This window comes from Hippoglossus hippoglossus, chromosome 8 (assembly GCF_009819705.1).
Source record: "Hippoglossus hippoglossus isolate fHipHip1 chromosome 8, fHipHip1.pri, whole genome shotgun sequence".
In the NCBI taxonomy this organism is placed as follows: Eukaryota; Metazoa; Chordata; class Actinopteri; order Pleuronectiformes; family Pleuronectidae; genus Hippoglossus; species Hippoglossus hippoglossus.
The window spans coordinates 1,721,253-1,743,506 of NC_047158.1; the positions used below are offsets into that span (position 1 = coordinate 1,721,253).

At 40.2% G+C, this 22,254-nt stretch overlaps 1 protein-coding gene across 1 annotated transcript; it reads right to left on the bottom strand.

Moving 5' to 3' along the window:
- Positions 1 to 1,907: 1,907 nt before the first annotated feature.
- rgs9a (regulator of G protein signaling 9a) lies at positions 1,908 to 20,628 on the bottom strand. The gene is made up of 18 exons (XM_034592336.1): positions 20,446 to 20,628; positions 17,446 to 17,542; positions 15,189 to 15,239; positions 14,964 to 15,070; positions 13,818 to 13,869; positions 13,544 to 13,602; positions 12,524 to 12,600; positions 11,659 to 11,740; positions 11,422 to 11,484; positions 8,983 to 9,012; positions 8,712 to 8,773; positions 7,997 to 8,110; positions 6,732 to 6,847; positions 6,112 to 6,199; positions 5,637 to 5,775; positions 4,912 to 4,994; positions 2,935 to 3,173; positions 1,908 to 2,753 (listed from the first exon to the last, which is right to left on the bottom strand). Exons 1-17 carry the CDS (start codon positions 20,512 to 20,514, stop codon positions 3,017 to 3,019), a joined length of 1,446 nt encoding a protein of 481 aa, XP_034448227.1. The 5' UTR covers positions 20,515 to 20,628; the 3' UTR covers positions 1,908 to 2,753; positions 2,935 to 3,016.
- Between the last annotated feature and the right edge of the window lie 1,626 nt (positions 20,629 to 22,254).

The window sequence follows — 22,254 nt, forward strand, 5'->3', positions numbered from 1 at the left end:
GGATGCAGAAAAACTAATCCACGCCTTTGTTACATCCAGACTGGATTATTGTAATTCCTTATTATCAGGCTCCAGCAGTAAGTCGTTAAAGACTCTGCAGCTTGTCCAAAATGCCGCAGCACGTGTCCTGACAAGAACCAAGAAAAGAGAGCACATTTCTCCAGTATTAGCTTCGCTACACTGGCTTCCGGTTAAATCTAGAATAGAATTTAAAATTCTCCTCCTCACCTTCAAGGCCCTTAACAATATGGCACCATTATATCTTAAAGAGCTGTTAGTACCTTATCAACCCACTAGAGCACTGCGCTCCCAGAATTCAGGCTTACTTGTCGTCCCTAAAGTCTCTAAAAGTAGAGTAGGAGCCAGAGCTTTCAGCTATCAAGCTCCTCTCCTGTGGAATCATCTCCCACTTTCAGTTCGGGAGGCAGACACCATCTGTACGTTTAAGAGTAGGCTTAAAACCTTCCTTTTTGATAAAGCTTATAGTTAGAGCTGGTCCAGGCTTGTCCTAGACCTGCTCTTAGTTAGGCTGCTATAGGTTTAGAAGGTCGGGGGACACATGACACACGGAGCTTCTCTTTCCAGCTTCTCCTTCCTCTTCTCAATCTTTATCACATCAAAGTAATTCATATCCCATCAATACATGTTACTGACTTGACTTCTTCCCCGGAGTCCCTTTGCCTTATCGTCCGCAGATCCAGGGCCGCGGCTGTGGCCACATCATGGATTAGGATCTGTGGATCGCGTATCAGAGGTCGTAATGGTGGATCCAGTATGGCGGATTCTGCATCGTGCTGGCTGATCGTGATAACAAAGGCAGATCCTTTATCGTGTTGGCATCAGATACTGGTAGTGGACCACGACCGAGGTGGCAGCTGATGATGGATCCTAATGGCGGCAGTGGACAATAACTGTGGACTATAGTGGCATCCGATCTTGATGGTGGATCATGATCTTGCTGGCTGCTGACCATGGACTATGATTGCAGCAGGACTGCTCGATACATAGTATTTCTCCTCAGACACTTGACCATTAATGACATTAATCCACCAATTCACTGACCTTCAGTTATACTTCAAAATGTTTACCCTAATCAATGCTGCTAAAACCTTTATCTTGATGTTCTCCTTTACACTTGACATCCATTGCACTTCTGTCCGTCCTGGGAGAGGGATCCCTCACATGTGGCTCTCTCTGAGGTTTCTACGTTCTTTTTTCCCTGTTAAAAGGGTTTTTAAGTAGTTTTTCCTTACTCTTGTTGAGGGTTAAGGGCAGAGGATGTCACACCATGTTAAAGCCCTATGAGACAAATTGTGATTTGTGAATATGGGCTATACAAATAAAATTTGATTGATTGATTGATGTTACATAGATGAGCAGCAGTACATCCCTGTGCACTGTGTGTTTCTGAAGGAGCACGTGGGAAAGTATGTGAAGCAGTAGGAAGATCAGGGTAGACTCCTCCTCTTTGAACACTTGTGGCTGCTACACAAACATGGGTACACTCTGGGGTGGTGCTATCTAGATGAAGCAGAAAGAGCAACAGAGGAGCCTTGTCCGATCAGTTTGACTTCAAGATGACATGAATCCATGGATGACAGTCAGTTGGATCCTATAAATATACACAGGATAATAGTTATATTGGTTGACCTGCTACAAACTATCAAGATAGTGTTTATCCACAGGATCTCACTGGACTCTACTTAGACGGATGTGGCTCGGGGGGGAGAGGGTCATCCTCTAACCAGAGTTCAGGTGGTCCAATCTCAGTCCTTCCCATTTTGCATGCCGAAGTGTCCTTGGGCAAGATACTGAACCCTAAATTGCACCTGATAATGTGCTGCCTATAGATGCACAGCAGGAATGTTTGTGTAAATGGGTGACTGGCAAAAACTACTGTCAAGCACTTCTGGAGTCTCAGGGATAAACCGTGTTGCAGCTGAATCGGATACAGTTCAAGTAACCGGTGACCGATACTTCAGACGATATATAAAAACAGAAAAAACACAACATGCCTCCATACTGCTCTATTGGTGTCATCCGAGTGTTTGGAAGCCCCGACATCCCTTTTCGACTCGAAACGGCATCAGTTCATGACACCACACAACAGCATGGAGGCATGTTGTGTTTTCTTCTGTTGTTTTATCACGTCTGAAGAAGATTTGCCTGGGCTAAAACGCTGTTTACCCCTGAAACTCCTAAAGTGTGTTGTGAACTTATAGTAGTTAGTATTGTTTGTTACATTATGACTTCATCAACGTTGGAACTGATTGGTGGTTAATATGCCATTTGTATACGCTGCCTTGGAACATACAAAAACAAACAAACAAAAACTCCAAACACTGAGGAAATGAGTTTAAAGCCACTGGTTGGATCCTTTAGCTTTAACTGAACAAACACACATACACACTGAACTCCACTTTAACTTGATCTCATTATTCATTTCAGGCAAGTAACCAGATGTACAAACAGTAGAAATATCCATATGGAAGTGAATAGTTTGCAGCCGACAGTAGAGACAGTTTAATCAAATCAGACTTAAATCTGTCCCGTATGTACAACAACATTTATCATTTATTTTGTATTTATATTGCAGCAACAGAAGCTACAATATCTGTGCCCTGACTGTTACTTTACTCTCTTACTTGTATGGAGCAATATGCATGGAAAACACAACTATCACAGGGTCAGCAATAACAAAAAGCAGGTTCATTGGCTCTAGTCAAACTTCAGACATTTAACAATAGATTTGGCTTCAGCATCTAATGTATTGATAATAATAATAAAGGTTTTATTTTTGATGTACTGTATATTTAAATATTTATTATGATATATTTGATTAGATACAAATTGTGTCATTAGTGTGACTTAACATACTGTCATATTCTATACATGCTGAAAGAACAGGGCAGCTTTTGTGGTGAGCTGTACTGCTGTTTCTAAAACAAAGCCTCTCCTGGCTGGTACCTATGTGTTACTGTGTGTCACATGTCATGTAAATCTTCAGTGCATGGCTCTACTTCTTCCTGTCTATTTTGCTCATCATGGCCTTGACATCGACAGGAGCGGAGGCAGCGGCCGCCTTAGCCTTCTCCTCCTCCTCCTCCTTCCAGAGGATGATGGGATGGATGCCGAGGCTCCGGTTCTGAGCGTTTTGCTCCAGCTGGGCCGGACTAGGGAGGAAAAGCAAACTCAAGATGAAACTGAACTCACATTGTCTTACAAATTTCAAAAAGGGTGAAGAGATGATCTACATAACAGGGCTGGGTAATAAAACAATAGAAATGATTATTGCAAAATAATTTTCATCAATAGCAATATAACAAAAGTCCAGTATACTGTATATCACTGCTCATGCATTGTGCACGCACAATGAGCAGGTATTACACATAATTGATCTTACTCGGATTTATAAAATGTCTTGCCGTTTGGCAAGTGTCAGGACCACTTTTATCAAAATGAATTAGATTTCAAATATAGCAATAAGTTATATTTGGCAGTGTATGGCTCTGTCCTCGGACCCCCTGCCTTTCCTCATGCATACGTGCAAAGCATACGTGCCACCCCACTACCTGACCATGAGCCTTCATGGAAAGTGAGGCAGGGAGAGCGGCAGCTAAAAGACCCTGGCACAGAACAGAACAGGTATCAATGACTACAAGGATTAGGTCAGATATGTAAAGGAAGTGCTGGGGTGGATGTGGCTTGAAAAGTGGCTTGCAATGGAAGCAGGAACAGATGGCAGACAAAGTAGCTTTGCCAGCTGAATGCATAGAAGAGGATCAGCTGATGCGGGCTGGCATAAACTGTTTTCAGACCTCCGGAGGAAGTCCAGAGTATTGGGTACGCACACTTTCTCCTGAGTTTGCCTTTTATAATGCATCAGGAGGTCCTTTGCTCAGACGCTTTCACAACAACACAGAAATCCCCAGAGCATCCAGGTGAGGGGTGGAGCAGGAGGCAGAGGCAGGATGTAATGTATTAATACCGCTGCAGAGATCATGTGTTTCTGTTTAAAGCCCAGCGACACTGGCTTGGCAATTATCACCAATAACTCTCTTGACATTTTCAGTTGCGTCGTCTATGTGCGTGGCATCGCTTTTTCATCCTGAGATGTTTGTTTTTTGCTTTTTCTTTTTCCTTTTGCATCTGTCACGTGTTTGAAATGTCATCGACATATCAGCTTGCTCGCTGTGAATCCTGCAGGGGATCCTCTAGTGTGTTTACACATATTGGCTCCTCCGGATGTTCTGAGGACTTTTTACTGAGGGACAGGCTGGAGAAAGTCCACAGAAAGTCCAGAGGTTCTCACTGTGGCATTTGCGTTCACACACAAAGTTCCTCCGGAGAATGTCTGTGGGATGTCCAGAGTTCAGTGCACGTGTGAAAGCACCTCTAAAGACCTGCTGCTGTCAGCTGATGTGCTGGATTGTGGCTGAGCTTGATTCCATGACCTGCCTGAAGTCACACTATGCTCAGTGTCAACACCACAACCAGCAGGAGCAACAATCTGTCTTTAAACTTTCAAGAAAAAATGATGTGACATTTATCATGATAATTATCGATATCAACTGATATGAAAGTATTTATCTTGATATCATTTTGGGCCATATTGCCCAAGCCTATTATATCCAAAAGGTAGAACGTCACCTTAATCTTGAAATTATGATATTCTGCAAAAACACTTGTTATTCAGCACCATAAGTCAGGAACCGAAGGGGAGATGGTGACTCTGTTCCCTGTTTCCATACTGACTGTTATACAAAGGCAAATAAACGTGAGATGGAAATTCTTGCTAGTAAATATTATTAGGATGCCTAGAGGACCATATTGAACACGTGTGGTCAACATGTGTTCGTGTGCAAAAGGAAAAACACAAAACATTTAAATGAAATAATTTTAGCAACTAACCTGAAGTTATGACCCTCAGGGCTCAGTGCTTTCTTCTGGATGTCTTTGTACACGGGTGACTTGAGGTAACGGAAGAAAGTATCCTGTACCAACGAAAACACATGAGACTGCTGGTGATAATAATAAGGATACTATTACTAATAATAATAATAATAATAATTTTACTTAAGTAGTACCTATCAAAACACAGTTGTAAAGTGTTTTACAAGAAAAAATGACGTGAGGGCAAACAAAAGAAAAATAATTACATTGAATTAAAGGCAGTTTGAAGAGCACACAACTTTCAAGCAGGAATATGAAAGTATTAAAGATGAGAAAAGATAAAATAAAGCAAAACCGTCTTGATATGATTAAAATAGTCAGTGTGATCAGGGCAAGGACTTTTTTTTTTATTTATTTTTTTTATACTTAAGTTTTAAAAAGACCCAAAGCCCTGAGAAAGAACATTAATTAAAAATAAAAATGTCTTTAAGGGGTATTTAAAAGAGAATAAGGAGCTCTCCAGACAGATCTCATCAGGGAGGTTGTTCCTGTGGGACCTAATGGAAAGACCTGGTTACTCTTGGTACCAAGCCGCCGTCTGCTCTGACCCTTCAGCCTTCCTGTCCCATCATACAACAGCTCATTTTAGATCTTTGAAATAATCACTAATCACTTGTTGGTGCTAATCAATCACCCTTACAGATGAATTATAGTCTTTATTAGCTACATGGCCATAGACACACCTTTTTCATGAGTAGGAAGACGTGTGTCTGCGCTGCTTCCAGCACGTAGCGGTGAGGATGGTCCAGGCCTTTCACTGTCAGACCCATTGTCCTGCCATCAATGTTGATCCAACGAGGAGCACCAGGGGCCAGGAAGGTTCTGAACACAGACACTCCACATCAGCTCTACTGTAAATCCTGCATTAGGGAGAAGCCCTAACGCAGGACGTATTGTGAGTGAAAAAACCCACAAACAAACCAGGACCCTGTTGTACATTCAATATGGGGATAAAAAACCATAACATAAAATAAATATAGCAAAGTGTAAAAGAGCACGATAAGCGGCATGTTAGTACTAGACATGTGGATACTGTGTTTATATTTCAAATGGACATTCTTCTTAACATCAACCAAAAGAAAAAAACAATTGTACGCAAAGTGTACACACACACACACACACACACACACACACACACACACACACACACACACTTACTTAAAGATGGTCTCAGCCTTTGATGACATGGAGGACGCAGTGCCCCACTTCAATTCTTCAGCAGCTTCCCAAAAAGCCAAGTTCTCCCCTGGGACACACACACACACACACACACACACACACACACACACACACACACTAGCATGTTAGCAGGCTGATGTTCATGTTACCACAACCTCAGAGCAAGGCAGTAGACAGTCTCATTTGAAAGGCAGATGACATGTCACAAAGGAAACTCTGGTTTTAATGTTCCAATACACTCACTGAGCACTTTATTAGAAACACTACACAGCCTCAGTTCTTCTTTTCATTGATTCTACAAGATGTTGGAAACTTTCCTTTTACATTCTGCTCCATGTTGATATGATTCATCACAACATCTCTGCAGATATGTCAGCTTCACATTAATTCTGCCAATCTCCTGCTCTACCACATCACTACTGGCTTCTGCTTGATTTACAACTGCTGACTGGGGAGGTCACTCAACTTCAGTGAACTCACACATGTTCACTTATTTTGAGCTGTAAACTCACACCATCTCCCAACCACCTCAGAAATTCACCATAGATATACAGTATAATCCAAATTGGAATGTTTTTAAATAAAGTTAGGTAACATACCGCTGAACTCCTTCTTGAGGAAGACCTTGAAGTCGTCTCGGCCTCGCAGGTCAGTCAGCAGCTCGAACAAGCTGAATGACCAGCGCTCCACTCTCATCTTAGTGGGTGGATCCACTCTGAACACAAACACAGGCTCAGTAACTCAGGGAAACTCTCATTCACGACAGGATATCCATGTTATACTTTTACAGAAATACAGTACTAACTAACAGTTTGGATTACATATGATACAATTATTGTGCAGAGACAACATTATGGATCTGTGTTTGGGTCATAGAAATTGTAGTAACTTTTAATAACTTGTATTTGTAGTATTTTATGAAATCTATTCATTTGTCAGACATTCATCCATTCATTATCTATACCCTTTAATTATCTATATCCTTTATAACCTGTAAGGATCACTGGGCTGGAGCCAATCCCAGCTGCCTTCAGGCAAGTACAACCTAGACAGGTCGCCAACCCATCACAGGACTGACCAACCAGCCAAACAACTAACCAATTCACCCACCAACCAACACAACAACCAACCAACCACCAACCATTCAACTAACCAACCAACCACCAACCAACCAACCAACCTACCTCCCAACCAACCTACCTACCTACCTACCTACCTACCTACCTACCTACCTACCTACCTACCTACCTACCTACCAACCTACCTACCTACCTACCTACCTACCAACCTACCTACCTACCTACCAACCTACCTACCTACCTACCTACCAACCTACCTACCTACCTACCTCCCAACCAACCAACCAACCAACCAACCTACCTACCTACCTACCTACCTACCTACCTACCTACCTACCAACCTACCTACCTACCTACCTACCTACCTACCTACCTACCTACCTACCAACCTACCTCCCAACCAACCTACCTACCTACCTACCTACCTACCTACCTACCTACCTACCTACCAACCTACCTACCTACCTACCTATCTACCAACCTACCTACCTACCTACCTACCTACCTACCAACCTACCTACCTACCTATCTACCAACCTACCTACAAACCAACCAACCAAACAACCAATCTACCAACAAACCTACTGACACACCCACCCTCCAACCAATGTTAAAACAAAAGCTCATATTGTAAACACGTTGAGGGCTGAAGAGGCTGATGACCTTTGGGTTTAGTTTGATTAAAGTAACACAATGAATATGATAACTTCTTTATCTGAGACTGACACCTTTATGTACATTGACGATGAAAACAGACAGAAAGTAATGAACGGGGCGGCCCTCACCTCCTCGTGTTGAGACTCCAGTACGAGTCATTGTCTGTTTGCCAGGGGTTACTGGGTAGACATGGAGCCAGAAATGGGTCGTGGGTTTTGTACGTTGTGATGTACTTGACGAGTCTGTGGAGATGCAACTATCATGAGACCAATGGAATCCACAGAGCCTCCAAGTTTACAAACTGGGCTAGTCAATGTTTTGACGGGTCACTACTCAGTCATAATCAGAAATATCCTGTTCTCATCATAAAGAAATATTTTATTTTGTTAAAATCATTTGGTTATATTTAGGATGCAAAAAATCTCATTCATGAAATAGTTTGTATCAGAACAAGATTCTGAAGGGGAATTCTGGTCTTTTCCAACCTGGGCCCGATGTTTATCTCTGATCATCAGGGCTGTGCTGGAGACTTCTTTATGAACCAAAAATAAATTTGAGTCTTTTATTGGTGAAAAAAGGAAGTTTAAGTGGACATTTTGAGGACTGTCATATAGTTGCCCCACAGGGTAGCCTCTGCCAGCATGTTATGGCTGCTGGCAGAGGAGATCTACTGGACAGATTCAAAAAGTTACTGTAAGCACCATTCATTTACACTCTCACATTTATCAACATAGGGCCCAGGTTGAAATATCCTCCTTAAAGTTATTATGACAGGAAAAAAATGAAATAAAGTTTATCTTAGGGTAACAAGGCTTTTACATGTAAGGTACTAGACAAACTTACGCTCCGAGGGAAACACTAGATTTGACCTTTGACCTCATGATGGCTTGTTGATAGAAAATGTTCTGGAATAGAAGAACATAAAATGTAATTCACAATTGTAGTTTTCCAACTGTAATTTTGTAAAAGGTTTTTAAACAAAACTATCGACTTCTGTGATGTTTTTAAAACTCAGTTTGCAGCGTCAAGCCACCAACAGTGAACTGAGAGGACATTTCATCCATTACTAAAATAAAATAAGATGAATGATTACTAATTACAGATTATGACTTACCATGCGTCTGTACTGGTCAAAGCTGATTTTCTGAACACAACAAGAAAAGAAAAGTTTGTTTTGATGGAAACAGTTTATTAGGTGCAGTTGACTCTCATCACTGTTTGAAGTATATCTAGTTTGATAGCATGCAGAGGAATATTCTGATGCTTAGTGTTATCTACAGACAGCTAACAGAAGGGTGGAAAATAACAACAACAACAAAAAACACATTACTAAACAGACTCTCAGGGCAAAGGTGACTTAAGCTTGCAAGTTGTTTTTTTAATTATTAGAGCAAAATGCATTTCTGAAAGATTAGTCTGCCTGTAGCCATTAGTTCTTTTAAACTGATAATATTTGTATAGATTTATTTTATGAAGGAAAGTGTGGTAAAAAAAAAAAATTCCAATAATTTCCCCATGTTCCCAACTGCAGGAATTTGACAAAACTGTTCATTTTACATGAATAACTACAATCACATCATCACCATTTCCTGGAGAGATTGACTAAGGACAACACAAGATGTAAGTCTGGGTAAAACACTTATTGTATTAGATTTGTCTCTCTTCATCAGTGTATGGAAATCTGTTAGAAAGGAGAAAAAGACAGGAGAAGGAACGATGCAGTGAATAACCAGTTTCTGGTGACCGTCATCTTGTACGTGTTAAGAAAAGTGACGTTTATCCTGATGATGAAAACCAAATTAAACCCATTCTTATAAAATTCAAAACACCAAACAAAGATTGTCCTGGAGCAGCAGTATAGTGCTCGAGATGTACAGCTTTGATTTTGTGGCATTCACTTAAGCATAGCATCACATATTGTCTGACGGACAAATCTGAAAGATATTCTCTTTACAGGCAACGTCTCAATGAAAAAAAGATAATGAATCATGCCACTCAACTGCATGGTTAATTCTTTCATCCCTGATCACAATGAGGAAATATTAGGCCTCATGGGACATCATATATTATTTCATTGGATTATTTTCTAAACTCTTTCACAGTATATATACTTCTTCATTAATAAATTTTTGTAATAATATGTTTTTTTTTTATGTTTTGTGTAAAGTAACTAAATGTAGAACTGCAAAAAGCCAAAGGTAAAGTGCATGTAGTTGAAGTTGTAAGAAAATGAATGTCTTGTTTGTCTATTGAGGATGAAGTATATGGTTCTAATCTAGCTGATAACAATCAGGGGGACTTCCCAAGATCCACTGGAAGAACAGTACTAGGTGTTGTAAAATTGAATTAGCGCAAAATAGAATGTAATAAACATAAAATCTACTAGAAAACTGTACATACTCCCTAAGTAAATGATACATAATAAAGTACTAGAATACACAGTAAACTACTAAATATAATAACAAGGAATATGCCTATAAACAACAGACTAAATACAAGAGATGACAAACTATAAACAAGAGACAAGTGTGCAAAGTTGCAGTAGTTGTTTGCATTTAAAGACAATGTAATGAGGTAGGTAAGAATAATACGCACTAAACTAATATATGAACATAACGTGCAAATTCACAGTTATTGCAGGAGTAAGCAGAGAGTTTTGGTGTAGACAGAAACTATACGGCTCAGGGTTGGGAGAGTCCCCCCTTTTGCCCGAGGTGAGGAGTTGTACAGTGTTAATGCTCTGGGCAGGAAAGATTTCTTGGATCTGACCCTGCGGCAATCAGAGCTGAACCAGTCTGTCGGAGAAAGTGCTCCGCTGTCTGTCCACTAGGTGGTGGAGAGGGTGCTTGTGAATGTCCATGATGGATAACAGTTTGTTCAGTGCCCTCCTCTTCACCCCCACTTCAAAAGACTCCGGTTTGCAGCCAATGATGGATGATGTTCTATGTATCACAGTGTTTACAGTAGAGTAAAAGTAAAGAGTGCTGTGACTTTGTCCTCTGCAAACAAATAACCATAGAACTCTTTCTGGAGACGAGATTCAACTTAAGCTCCTTACTAGTTATGAGAAACAGCAAGCATTAGCAGATACCAGAGCAGCTTGAAATAGTCACGTTCTTGCAGCTTTTCCCGTTTCACTTTGAACAATAACCTCAGTTATCTTCAACTGAAACAGGGGGACCTCTCTGACCAGTGTGATCGTTTTGCCCGAAATGAAATGTGAATTAAATGGATTCAATGAAAACATTTATTGTCATCCACCATTAATATAACAGCAAAGTAGCTCTACCAGGTTTTTATCCGAACAGGAAAGGATGGGAAAGGGGGATGGGATGGAAGAGGAAGAGGGGAAAGGAGTGATAGAGAGAGTGAGCCACAGGGAGAGTCAGGAGGGTTCCAGTCTATAAGTGGATATGTCCATAGAGATCAGCTCTGCACTACTACTCTGCATCTTAAGCTCCAGTAAGTTTCTTACAAGACCAGCTGACCTCAGCCAGTGTGTGTGTGTGTGTGGGTGTGTGTGTGTGTGTGTACGTACGTACTGACCTGTTACCTCATCTGTGTTGGGATCAAATAGATGCTCTGGACTGCAGTCAATAGCACTGTGAGTACGACGCTGTACAAACACAGGAGGATCATGACAAATGTACAGCAAGTACAGTAATCACATTATAATGAGATCTACAGTATATATAAACACACACACACACACACACACACACACACACACACACACACACACACACACACACACACACACACACACACACACACACACACACACACTGACCGGAGGCCTGTTCAATATCCAGTAAGCCCTTTCCTGGCAGTCAAACACCACACGATCCGGCTTCTTCCTCTCCTTACCAGCCCTGAAACACACACACACACACACACACACACACACACACACACACACACACACACACACACACACACACACACACATACACACACACACACACACACGCACACACACACACGCACACACACACAAACAATGATATTTCAAGTAGGGGTCGGTTTTCAAAACTGTCTGACTTAAAACATATTATGTATTTATGTCCACATACAGTATATACCTACATTACTGTACACATGAAAGTTTTTTGTACTCTTTTAAGTCTGGCTATTGAACCCTCAGTATTAAAAGTTGGTATATCAAACATCTTGTCAGATTCATAATCTTGTTTATTACAACTTTGCTTTGCCAGTCGAGACAATTCCACTTTGTTCCATATAGGTGCTTAAAGCCACGACGATTGCCAGAAGTTAGCGTGTGTCACAGAAAAGTCCGCTTCTAGTCGTTGTCAGGCTGTGCACGTTTGTGTGTTTCGGGGGGCGTAGCTTTGACAAGAGGGCCGATGGAACAGGGTGGAATGAATAGGTTGCATATTGTAGCCTGCTCTCACTGCTTTTTTTAGATTAGGTTGAATAGAAATGACCTGCATGGAACTCCACTTGTAAGACCATGTGTCAGTTCTGGGGGGAAGATGGACTCTTGAACTATCAGTCACGATGTCCAGGTAGGAACCTCCGATGTCATCCCCTCACGATATTTCACCACATTTCCTATTTACCTTCACTGCAAACTTTCAAACACTAACTACATTTTGAGAACATACTGAGGTTTAGACTCTGATTATTTCACATACTTGTATTGTTCAGTGGCCTGCATCACAATGAAGTCCCACTTGTGGTTCAGCCATTTATGGAGGTGGTCGTAATGTGCCTGTTTAAAACACAAACACAAAAAAGGTGAAGCAATGGAGGGAACAGTTGAATTTGTGTCACGGCCCGGCCGCAGTGTTGACAGTAACTAGCTGCATTATCATTGGACACAGAATGAGAACATTGAGAATGAAAGAATGATAACGAAAAAAAATGTTAAACTGAGATTTGGATGTAAAAATACTGACTGATTTTATAAGAAGGGATGAATGAATAACACTGGCATACAGGATTGAAACTGGGAATATGTATTTTTCATTTCATGGGGCCTTTGATTGTGAAGTGGCTTATCTGTCAGGAAGAGTAGCACTCAGTCTATGAAAACAGTTGTACAGTACATTGTGTGGCCTTCCAGGTGCTTTGTCATAGAAAAGCCCCTGAATATAAGAAATACAATTTTGAGTTTCAATGGCTAAAGCTGCTAAAATATCTTTATACAGCCATGTCTTGAATTCCTTTCTACTATATATTATTCCACCATCTCTACGAATTTGTTCTTTCACAACTAACTATGTCACTAACCATCAGAATGGGGATAAAAATAGCGACTTAAATGGTTTGTGCCAGTAAAAACACTTATATCCTAAATAGTCTAAACCAAAAGATGATATACTCCCTGATTATCACATTAACACAAAAAATTGTTCTGACATAAACAAAGAGCTGAGATGAATTTATAAAAAAAGTACAACAAAGACGAACAGCAACAGTTTAAGCATGATTATTGGTTTTCTAGACACATCTGTTTTCATCTAAAGCCTATTTTGGGCTGAGTGCTTGTTGCCGCATTACATCTTATGTCTGCATCCAGACGCACTGTGTGTGACTAAAGGCAAATCTGGTCTCCAGCTCTGTCAGTGTCAGATAAAATGAAAGCAGTGGACTTTTGTTTTACACATACATGCACACATAGACACAAACGTTTTCTTTGCTTGAACATGTACCTGTTCATAGGGCTCGAGCATGCCTTTCTTGCGGATGTTCCTCTTTGCCAGGTAAATGGCTGCAAAAAAAGGGTTTGTTTCACATATACTAGAATGTCATTACATACAGTTGTATGTCATTAAAAATACCTAATTTGTTTGTTGAATCAATGAATCAATGAATCTATCTATCTATTTTTTTATCATCATCCCTGTGATTGAAGAGTCTGCAGGTTTCATTGTAAAGAGTCACTGAAGCCCCTTGACCCCGCCTCCTATGACATACTGTACCCACCATAGTCAGAGTCTTCTGCAACCCATTTCTGTGTAGGCCAGAAGTATGGTGTCTGAATAGGTTGAGATTGACAACAGTGTTATTGATGTTCCATCAGTGTATAAACATAAACAAAAAACAACATAATCAACAAAACAACAGATAACAGATAAGAGAACCTATAACCAACTCTGTCTCTAAAAATAATGAGATGTCTCTTAGGGCGGGTTCACAGCAGCCTAGTTTAGTCCGGTTAAATCGAACCCTGGAGCTTTTACACCTTTGGTGCGGTTCGTTTGGATGGTGTGAACACCGGACCAGAGTGCAAACAACACGACCGCACTCTGGTCCGCTTTGAAGAGGTGGTCTCTGACCACTTTCTCTGAACTCTGGAGCAGGTCATTTCTGGTGTGAACACCCTTCAAACCAATAACAGGAAGTAGTATATCTGTCATTTCATTGGTTTGAAAAGGTTTTCTCATCCTGTTTTGATGACTATCGCTATCACACCGATTGCGACCAAAATGTGGACTAGCACAGGACAAACTCAAACTCAGGACGAAGTGAGATGCCTCCTGGATATTTCGGCTGAAGAGAACATATCAAAATTACTAGAGAAGGTGCATACGAACAGAGAGGTATTTAAAATATTTTGAGAGTGCATTCCAGCTCTGCAGATGTTAAGGACAAATTTGTGTGGTATGATGACCTCAACAGGATTCTTAATTTAAGACCCCCTGTGAAACCCCTGAGGAACATGCACCAAATCATTGTCTTCTGCCGTTGATAGCCACAGTTACAGAGGCTGATGTCGGCTGATTTTAATTATTTAGTACCCGCTGTCTAATCAGATGTTCGTATGCGCTGTTCTCTAATGTCTGATTATATGCACTCCAGATCAAAACCAGCGTAAACAGAACCTGGCGGTGCTCCATGATGTACCATATATTGATAGAAATTGAGGTGGGATTGTTTTATTTTTACCCGCCTGATTGAATGACCAATAATAGAGTGACATTTCCACCTCATGGCTTTTGTTTACACTTTCTGGGCCACATTCAGTGGGTATATCCTTAATGAACTTAAACCCTGTCCAAATTATGTTCCTCTGTTATAATAAAGTGTGACAACATAGGCAGCAAAGAAGAAGTGAGTGCTCAGTTTTACCTGGAAGCGGTAGAGGCTAGTATCATTGCACATGACCAGCTTCTTGTGGTTCTGCAGGGGATAGATGTAGCCATAGGCCACTAACATGGTGCAAAAGACAAGAGCCTCTGGAACGACACAGACAGGAGGCAGGAGGGTGAATAGGAGGAAGTCCTTACGTCAATGACTGACATGTTTGGAGATGCCATGTTGTAGTCTTTGATTTTTGCAGTAAACAGACTCTACCTTCAGTTGGAGTCGTCATCTTGTTGGCAATCCATGCGATGATGTCCTTACCTGTGGAAGCACAGTTAAGAACTGAGATGCTGCACACACTGTATACACACCGTTAATCAAACAGACTACCATGCTAGATCTGATGATGATAGACCAATGATCACTGATTATTGGCCTGAGGTTTTGAAGGTACTAGGTATACTTAGCAACAATTTGAACATGTTCTTAGTAATGGCCAATCAATGACTAGCACAGAGGTCTAATAACAAGGCATCGCTCAGGTTCGGATCAGATCGGCCATTCCTCTAATCACTCCCCTGGAGGTCTCTCCATCGTTGCCCATGTGATTGTTGAAGTCCCCCAGTAGACTCCCTAGGCAGAATCCTTCCTAGGATCCCATTCATGGACTCCAAGAAGGCTGGGTTTTCTGAAGTGGTCTTCGACGCTTAGGCACATACAACAGATAGTTTTCATACAGAGGGGACCTTCTGATTCTCCTGGAAAAACTCCTGGAAAAGCTAAGAGCCCAGCCCCTCTCCACGAGTTTGGTTTCATAACCCATGCTTTGCATAGAGTAAATGGCATTTATATAATGCTTCTCTAAGGACCACTCAAAAGGTCACATTCACACACACATTCATGTCTATACGCAACACTTTTCTATCACATATCATTCATATACTGACAGAACAGCCATCTACTTCCTGAGCCACAGTGATCCTGGAGGTATCTAGTTGGTACCCCTAACCTCCAACTCTAGTTCCCACTCCCTTTCCACCAGAGAGGTGACATTACACCTCTGAAGATCCAGTATGCCGAACCAGGATTCAGCCTGCTGAGGTGCCTGCCTTTAGATGCCACCTGACCTGTACAGCACTTTACTCCAATGCCGCAAGCGGTGGGCCCACGGGGTGGTGGCTCCATATTATTGTCTCAAGCTGAGCCCAAATAGGCTCCATGGGTCAAGGCTTGGCCAAAAAATGTTTGGCACTGAGCACCCATCACAGATCTAAGTCCGACAGGGTTTACCTTTTGCAGGCAAGGAGCTCCAGCTCCCATATTACATCTGGGTTCTGGTTAGTGGCTCTTAGCTTCTCCCATAAACCCCTCATCTCTGTTTAGGTGGTAAATCTCTAAAAACGTGTTCTGAAAAGTTCTTCTGTTATCTTATCTTATCTTAAAGTTGATTGTTGGGATGATAGAGGTCAGGCAACAGCAGCAAGAGACTTAATAGCACAAATGATTGTGCTATGAAGTTATTTTGGGTGAATCACAAAAAACAATTTTCTGCTCTAACTGTTCATTCTGTAATCTGTTATTCACAGGTGGTGCTTCTACATTACTCAGACTATCACATGGTGGGTTTGACCCATATACATCTGTTCTGACCTTTCCCTTGCTGGTCTTACCGCAGATTAAAAAGCCACCTTGGCTCCTAAAGCACTGTCCAGATCTCATCCAATTGTGGTTTACTTTATTTAGCCTGTGTTAGCAGCTTAGACAGTCAAGGCAGCCTGTCAGAGGCTTCTCACAGTCTGTGCTTTAAATAATTCACCGACAGTGTGTTGTCACTGATGTCAAGAGAAATTATACTGATTTTATGTTGGATCAGTAGATGCACTGTCCACTTTTGTCTTTATATAGGAGTTGACAATAATATTAGAACAAAACCTAGAATTAAAGCTCAGTGAACAGGAGCTTCATTAGTAATCAGTTGAATCCAATTAGAGCCACTGGAGGGATTCCAATTCTTTTTTTATTATTTGTTGTTCTATTGATCCACATCAGTCTTACAGCATTTAATCATCTGACACAAGTAAACTTTGCAGCAAATAAAGAAAAGATTACGATGTTATATAAATAAAAGTATTCTGATGACAGAAGACTCTTTTAAAAACAAACATTACATCTTAGATATATGCATAAAAACAGTAATAAACTCTTTTGTGCACTGCAGCACAAATTTAAAGCCATGTGCTTTATGTTTTTGGCCACTTGGAGCAGCACAACAAGCTGAAAACAAAGCATGACACATAAAGCTGCAGTCAACCGCACATTTACACACCCAGCAGACACAGAGCAAATGTATACTTCATTTTTCATTGTGGTTTTGTCCATATAATAAATGTACGTCCAACATTCACTATTTGTGGAAGATCATTTTCAGTGGGTCAAATTGATAAATGTTAATATAGAAAATATAGATATTTGCTTCTTTAAAGATATCTGACATAATTTTGTAGCAGCAGCATTTTTTCAGTCTTACCAGCGATGACATGTGGGATGGTAGTGACATTGAGTTTCTGCTCCGAGCCTTTCACTCCATTTGCCAGGTCCTGCATCTCCACCACCATGGCCTCCAGCTGGAAACAGGATTCATTTCCATTAGCCACAATGGAATATTCAAGAATATCTTCACAAATATTTATCTCAGATATCCATGTTTCAAACGTTATCACAACTCAATGGATCATTCCAGCTGCTTGAATCAAATACATCGCTCCCAGTTGAGGGTTAGAGCATCACCAAACAAGGAGGGGATATGTTTCACCCCTGTCTGTTTTTTGTTGGTTGGTTTGTATGTTTGTTTGTAAGCAAGATCAGATAAATAAAATACCACAATGTCATTAATTTTCCATTCGGAATCCAATGGATCCATGTGGCATGATAATAGCTTGAATTTGTATATGGTGGGGCTAGGGCATGGAGGGATTTATAGGTGCCTTGGCATGTCCGAGTATTAAGTAAGGTGGGAAAATCCAACCTGTTAAAGGGCCCTTGAGCAAAAATCTGCTGTGGGTCTGTATTGACTCCTCATTTCTTCTACACCTGTAAGCTTTAAGTCCTCATCAAAAGCAGTGAATGTAGCAGCTCCATAGGTAGCCCGGAGAGAGCCTACAGAAACTAGCCGGTATATGTGGCCCCAGTTTTTCTGTGTGTCAGTTACATTCTGTATTTTAAATGGTTTGTATGGTGCTTTTCTGGTCTTGGTGACCACTCTTTACAAATACTGTTTTTGCCATTCATGCATTCACACACACACACATTCATATGATCAGCACTTTTTTTTTATGAGAACAGCCCAAAGACCGAACCGCTGGGATCGAACCACCTCTGGTTAGAGTGGGACCCGATCTATCCCCTGGGCCACAGCCGTCCCGGTCATTTGATAATTTGCTTCGGAATAAGCACCCTTTTATGACAGGCCCTCTATTTTTTTTAAGTGAGGGAACAGCTTTAAGTTCATTTTCATTTAAGTAGCTATTGATGTGGTCACACATATTTCCAAACACATTGACAGTTACAGAAACATTGCACCACAACATTGTCACACAGCAAACTTTGGCCATGTGTGGTCCCTGGGAGTCTGCAGCCCCTGGACAGATCTCTTGCCTGGTTGGTATCCAGCCCTGGGACCATCAGGTTGTGCCATCATTATATTTAGAAACTGTATCTCTTCAATTATGTTTCTAGATAAAAAGCTTTTGCGGTAGCAAAATACTGTACAAGATGTTTGACGTATTCGTCATGTTACATGGGGGAGACAAGACACTTAAACCTATAGTTTAATGCAATGTAACAACACTTTGCTATATTGGCTCAGAACATTGACAGAATGCTGAATACTTGAATACGAATGACTGCATCTCATCAGGAAAGGAACAACACTGTATGTGGTGCAGTCACATGTTCTCTGAGGTACTTATACTTAACTTGAGTATTTCCATGCTGTTGTGCTACTTCAAACTTCTACTTCTTAACATCTCAGAGAGAACTATGGTACTTTTCAACTGCTTACACATTATGACCTCAGTAGTAATAATCCAATACCATTACATGCATAATGCAACAATTACAAGGGCCATCCTACATACATAACAAATAATTTTACTTTAACACTAAAGTGCCTATTGCTGATAATACTTTTGTATTTTCATTTGAGACACATTTTGAATGTCTTACTTGTAGTAGACACATTTTAAATTGTGCTTTTGCCACTTTTACCTCAGTAAAACATGTATTTATTCCACCACTGCGAGGCAGTCCTGGCACATGATTTACATGTAGATAATTGTTATAATATATCAGTGATTTTGATAAGATCCCTTTCTTCCTCACAGGAAAACACTTCTCACTCAAGTTTTAATATTATTTTTTGGGGAATTTAATCGATAGAGACAGTTAAAACTGACAGGTAATATATAGGTAACAAGCAGTAAGTGGTCCGGCCAGCAGGGGGTAGCTACTCAGGGCATTTTCTCCCATGTGATATCCTCCCTACCCACTCAGCTATGGGGTTGCCCCTGACTATATCCAATTAAAAACCTTCTGTCTTATAGTTTTGTATTCTAGTAGCTTGGGTGGGTTAGAGATTTGATTCCTGACATGTCCAGGAGTCTTAAATAGGATACAGAGGCCCAATGAGTGGTAATGTAGGTGGTGACAATTATTCTCCAGAGCTCCTCCTGCTGTGCTCAGCTGTGCTGCAGATGTCTTTGTCACTTTGTTACTTTAAATCAACTTTATCTAAATACATTTTTTGCACTGTCCTTAACAGTGCTGTTTGCTTTTTTTTTTTGCATAAATAAGTAAATAAGTGACCGAGTCACATTACCCTGAGGGCCCATCTCACATACAGCTTATAGACATACAGAATGGATATCTACTGCACAGTAGTCATGTAGGCATATACATTCAAAAATATGAAGAGAATTCTCATAATGACAGCAACATATGACAACACTTTTCAGTATGGAGGCTAAACTACACACTATGATCTTTGTGAGTTGTAGAGGATGAAGTTGTTAATCCTTTCATGTTTTTTTTGTTATGTACGTACTGTACTGTCTTTTCGTCCTTTTACCAGGTGAGGTCAGGTTCTACTGCTAAACTGTTCAGCATATTTCAGCAGCAGAGCAGCAAAGCTAATTGGCTTTATGCTGGAGTTAAAGATGATCTTTAACAATCCTCTGCTCTTCAAATCATGTGTAAATATCATACAAATGTACTTAAGGAGATCCTACATGTAACGTTATTGTAAAGAAAAGTTATTGTTTCTGAAAAAATTGAGTAGAACAAACTTAACTGCCAGAAAGGTTAATTTTATTTTTACATCAATATGCTGCAGAAATCTAAAGTAATAATAATACACACATACAAATATTAAATTAAGGATAGTGAATATGAAGGGAAAAAAACAATTTATAGAGCTGGAGCAGTCAATAAATTCTGACCAATAACTATAATAATGATACTACCCACCCACCTTTTTGAGACAGTGCATACGGGGAGGGAAATGTTGCACCCGGTCAGGACGGGCTGTTCGGATTGTCATATTTGCAGACTAATAAAATCCAAATCAAATGTTAAAAAATAATAAATATATCCCAGTTTGAAATATTCCAGTTCTAATAAAGAAAGGTGCTCACAGAAAGGTGTGTGCATGCATGCACTCTGTGCACACACTGTGAGAGGATTGTAAGACAGGATGTGAAGGATGGATTTATCCACCAATCGGCTGCAGGGAACTTCTGCTCTTATCCCCCAGTAATTACAGAGAAAAGCCGGTCTGGGTGGTTCTTAAATTAACTTGTGAGAAGTGAGTCGGTGTCAGAGCTGGAACATTTAGTTCAGGTGGCTGAGTATGGAGGCTAGAATGTGTTGCAATCCCCAAAGACTTTGAAGGTTGTTTGATAAATTGATATTTTAGAATAAAATTCATTCACTTACTATTGTTATGATTTTAAATGGGGCAATATTAAAAGACAAGTGGGTAAGAAAGTAAAACAGTTGTAGGCTACATTGGAAATTATTCTTATTCTTGAGAATACCGCTCTCATTTATTTTAAATGTGAAACTACATGCAGCAGATTAGATTAGATTATCTTTCCACAACAGTGGGAAAGTGCTAACCTGACTCTCTCCAAAGGTAACGACATCTACTCTTTTTTATGGGTTATGTGTCAGGCGTCTTGGCTGAGTGCATTAACCTCCTAGAACCTACAAAACCTTATAAACTTAATATGTCATTTTTATATTTCAGTATTAATTTAGAATATATAATGTGACACTCAGTGGGCTTTAGAAATGGTGTAAGTTGATTGTGTTACCTTTGGACAGTGCCAGGCTTTTTCCCCATGTGTAAATGCCAAGCAAAGACAGTAGTTTCATATTCTGCCTTTAAATGGAACTCATGAGCTCATTATTACAATATGGAAAGGCATAATGGCCAGGGGCAAAGATTAAGCCATTGGGAACATCAACATTTTCCTCAAACGTATTATAAATTACAAATAAAAAACCTCTATGACAAATTAGAATATATTGACTTATTATCCAAAGAGAAATTAACATCCATTGCCTTCAACCTTTCTGAAAACGTATGCAAACGCATCACAACTCAGAGCTTTCAGAAATTGATTAGATCCGAGGTGATGAATACCAATAAATTAACTATTCTCATGAACATGATTCCATTTGAATGCAGTGATATTTCTTGCTAGCAGATAAGAGAGTAGCTTGGCCATATTTCCCAAAATGTCAAACTCCAGTTATTGAATAAATTTAAACTATTAAAAATATCTAAATTGGTAACAAAGAATAACTTATATTACTCACTAACTAACCTGTGAAGTAAAAGGTGTTTTTTGAAATTATAACTGTAAAACATACTGTATTTCTATCTGATAATTATGATATACTATATTGAAACACTCTAAAGTGGTTTGAGTGGAGTTGCAGACCTTCTCTAATAGTAACAGGCAAATATGACCATGAAATGATGGGTTAAAGCGCGGGCGCGCTCATGTAGTCCATCGTGAGCGCGCCTCGATCACCACTGTACCTCTGACTTGTGCTGGATTCACGTGTGTTGGATAAACCACACTTGTATTTTGGAGCAGATAAACTGCCCCTGTAACAATAAATGCAACAACAAAAAGAGGTTCCTTTGTAACTTTGTAATCTCGACCTTTATATGTTAAACACATATTGTTCGATTGACATGTTTAAAATGTTGAATAAACTAAATCACACATCAAAACTCCAGGAAGATGTAATTGGCGTGGTAACAGGG

Excerpts from the sequence above, each read along its gene's own strand:
- rgs9a (XM_034592336.1), bottom strand. The coding sequence starts at position 20,514 with ATGACAATCCGAACAGCCCGTCCTGACCGGGTGCAACATTTCCCTCCC. Across the intron at positions 17,543-20,445 it reads GTATGCACTGTCTCAAAAAG|CTGGAGGCCATGGTGGTGGA; the intron begins GTGGGTGGGTAG and ends TCCTGTTTCCAG. Across the intron at positions 8,111-8,711 it reads TCTAGTGTTTCCCTCGGAGC|ACTCGTCAAGTACATCACAA; the intron begins GTAAGTTTGTCT and ends GCATCTCCACAG.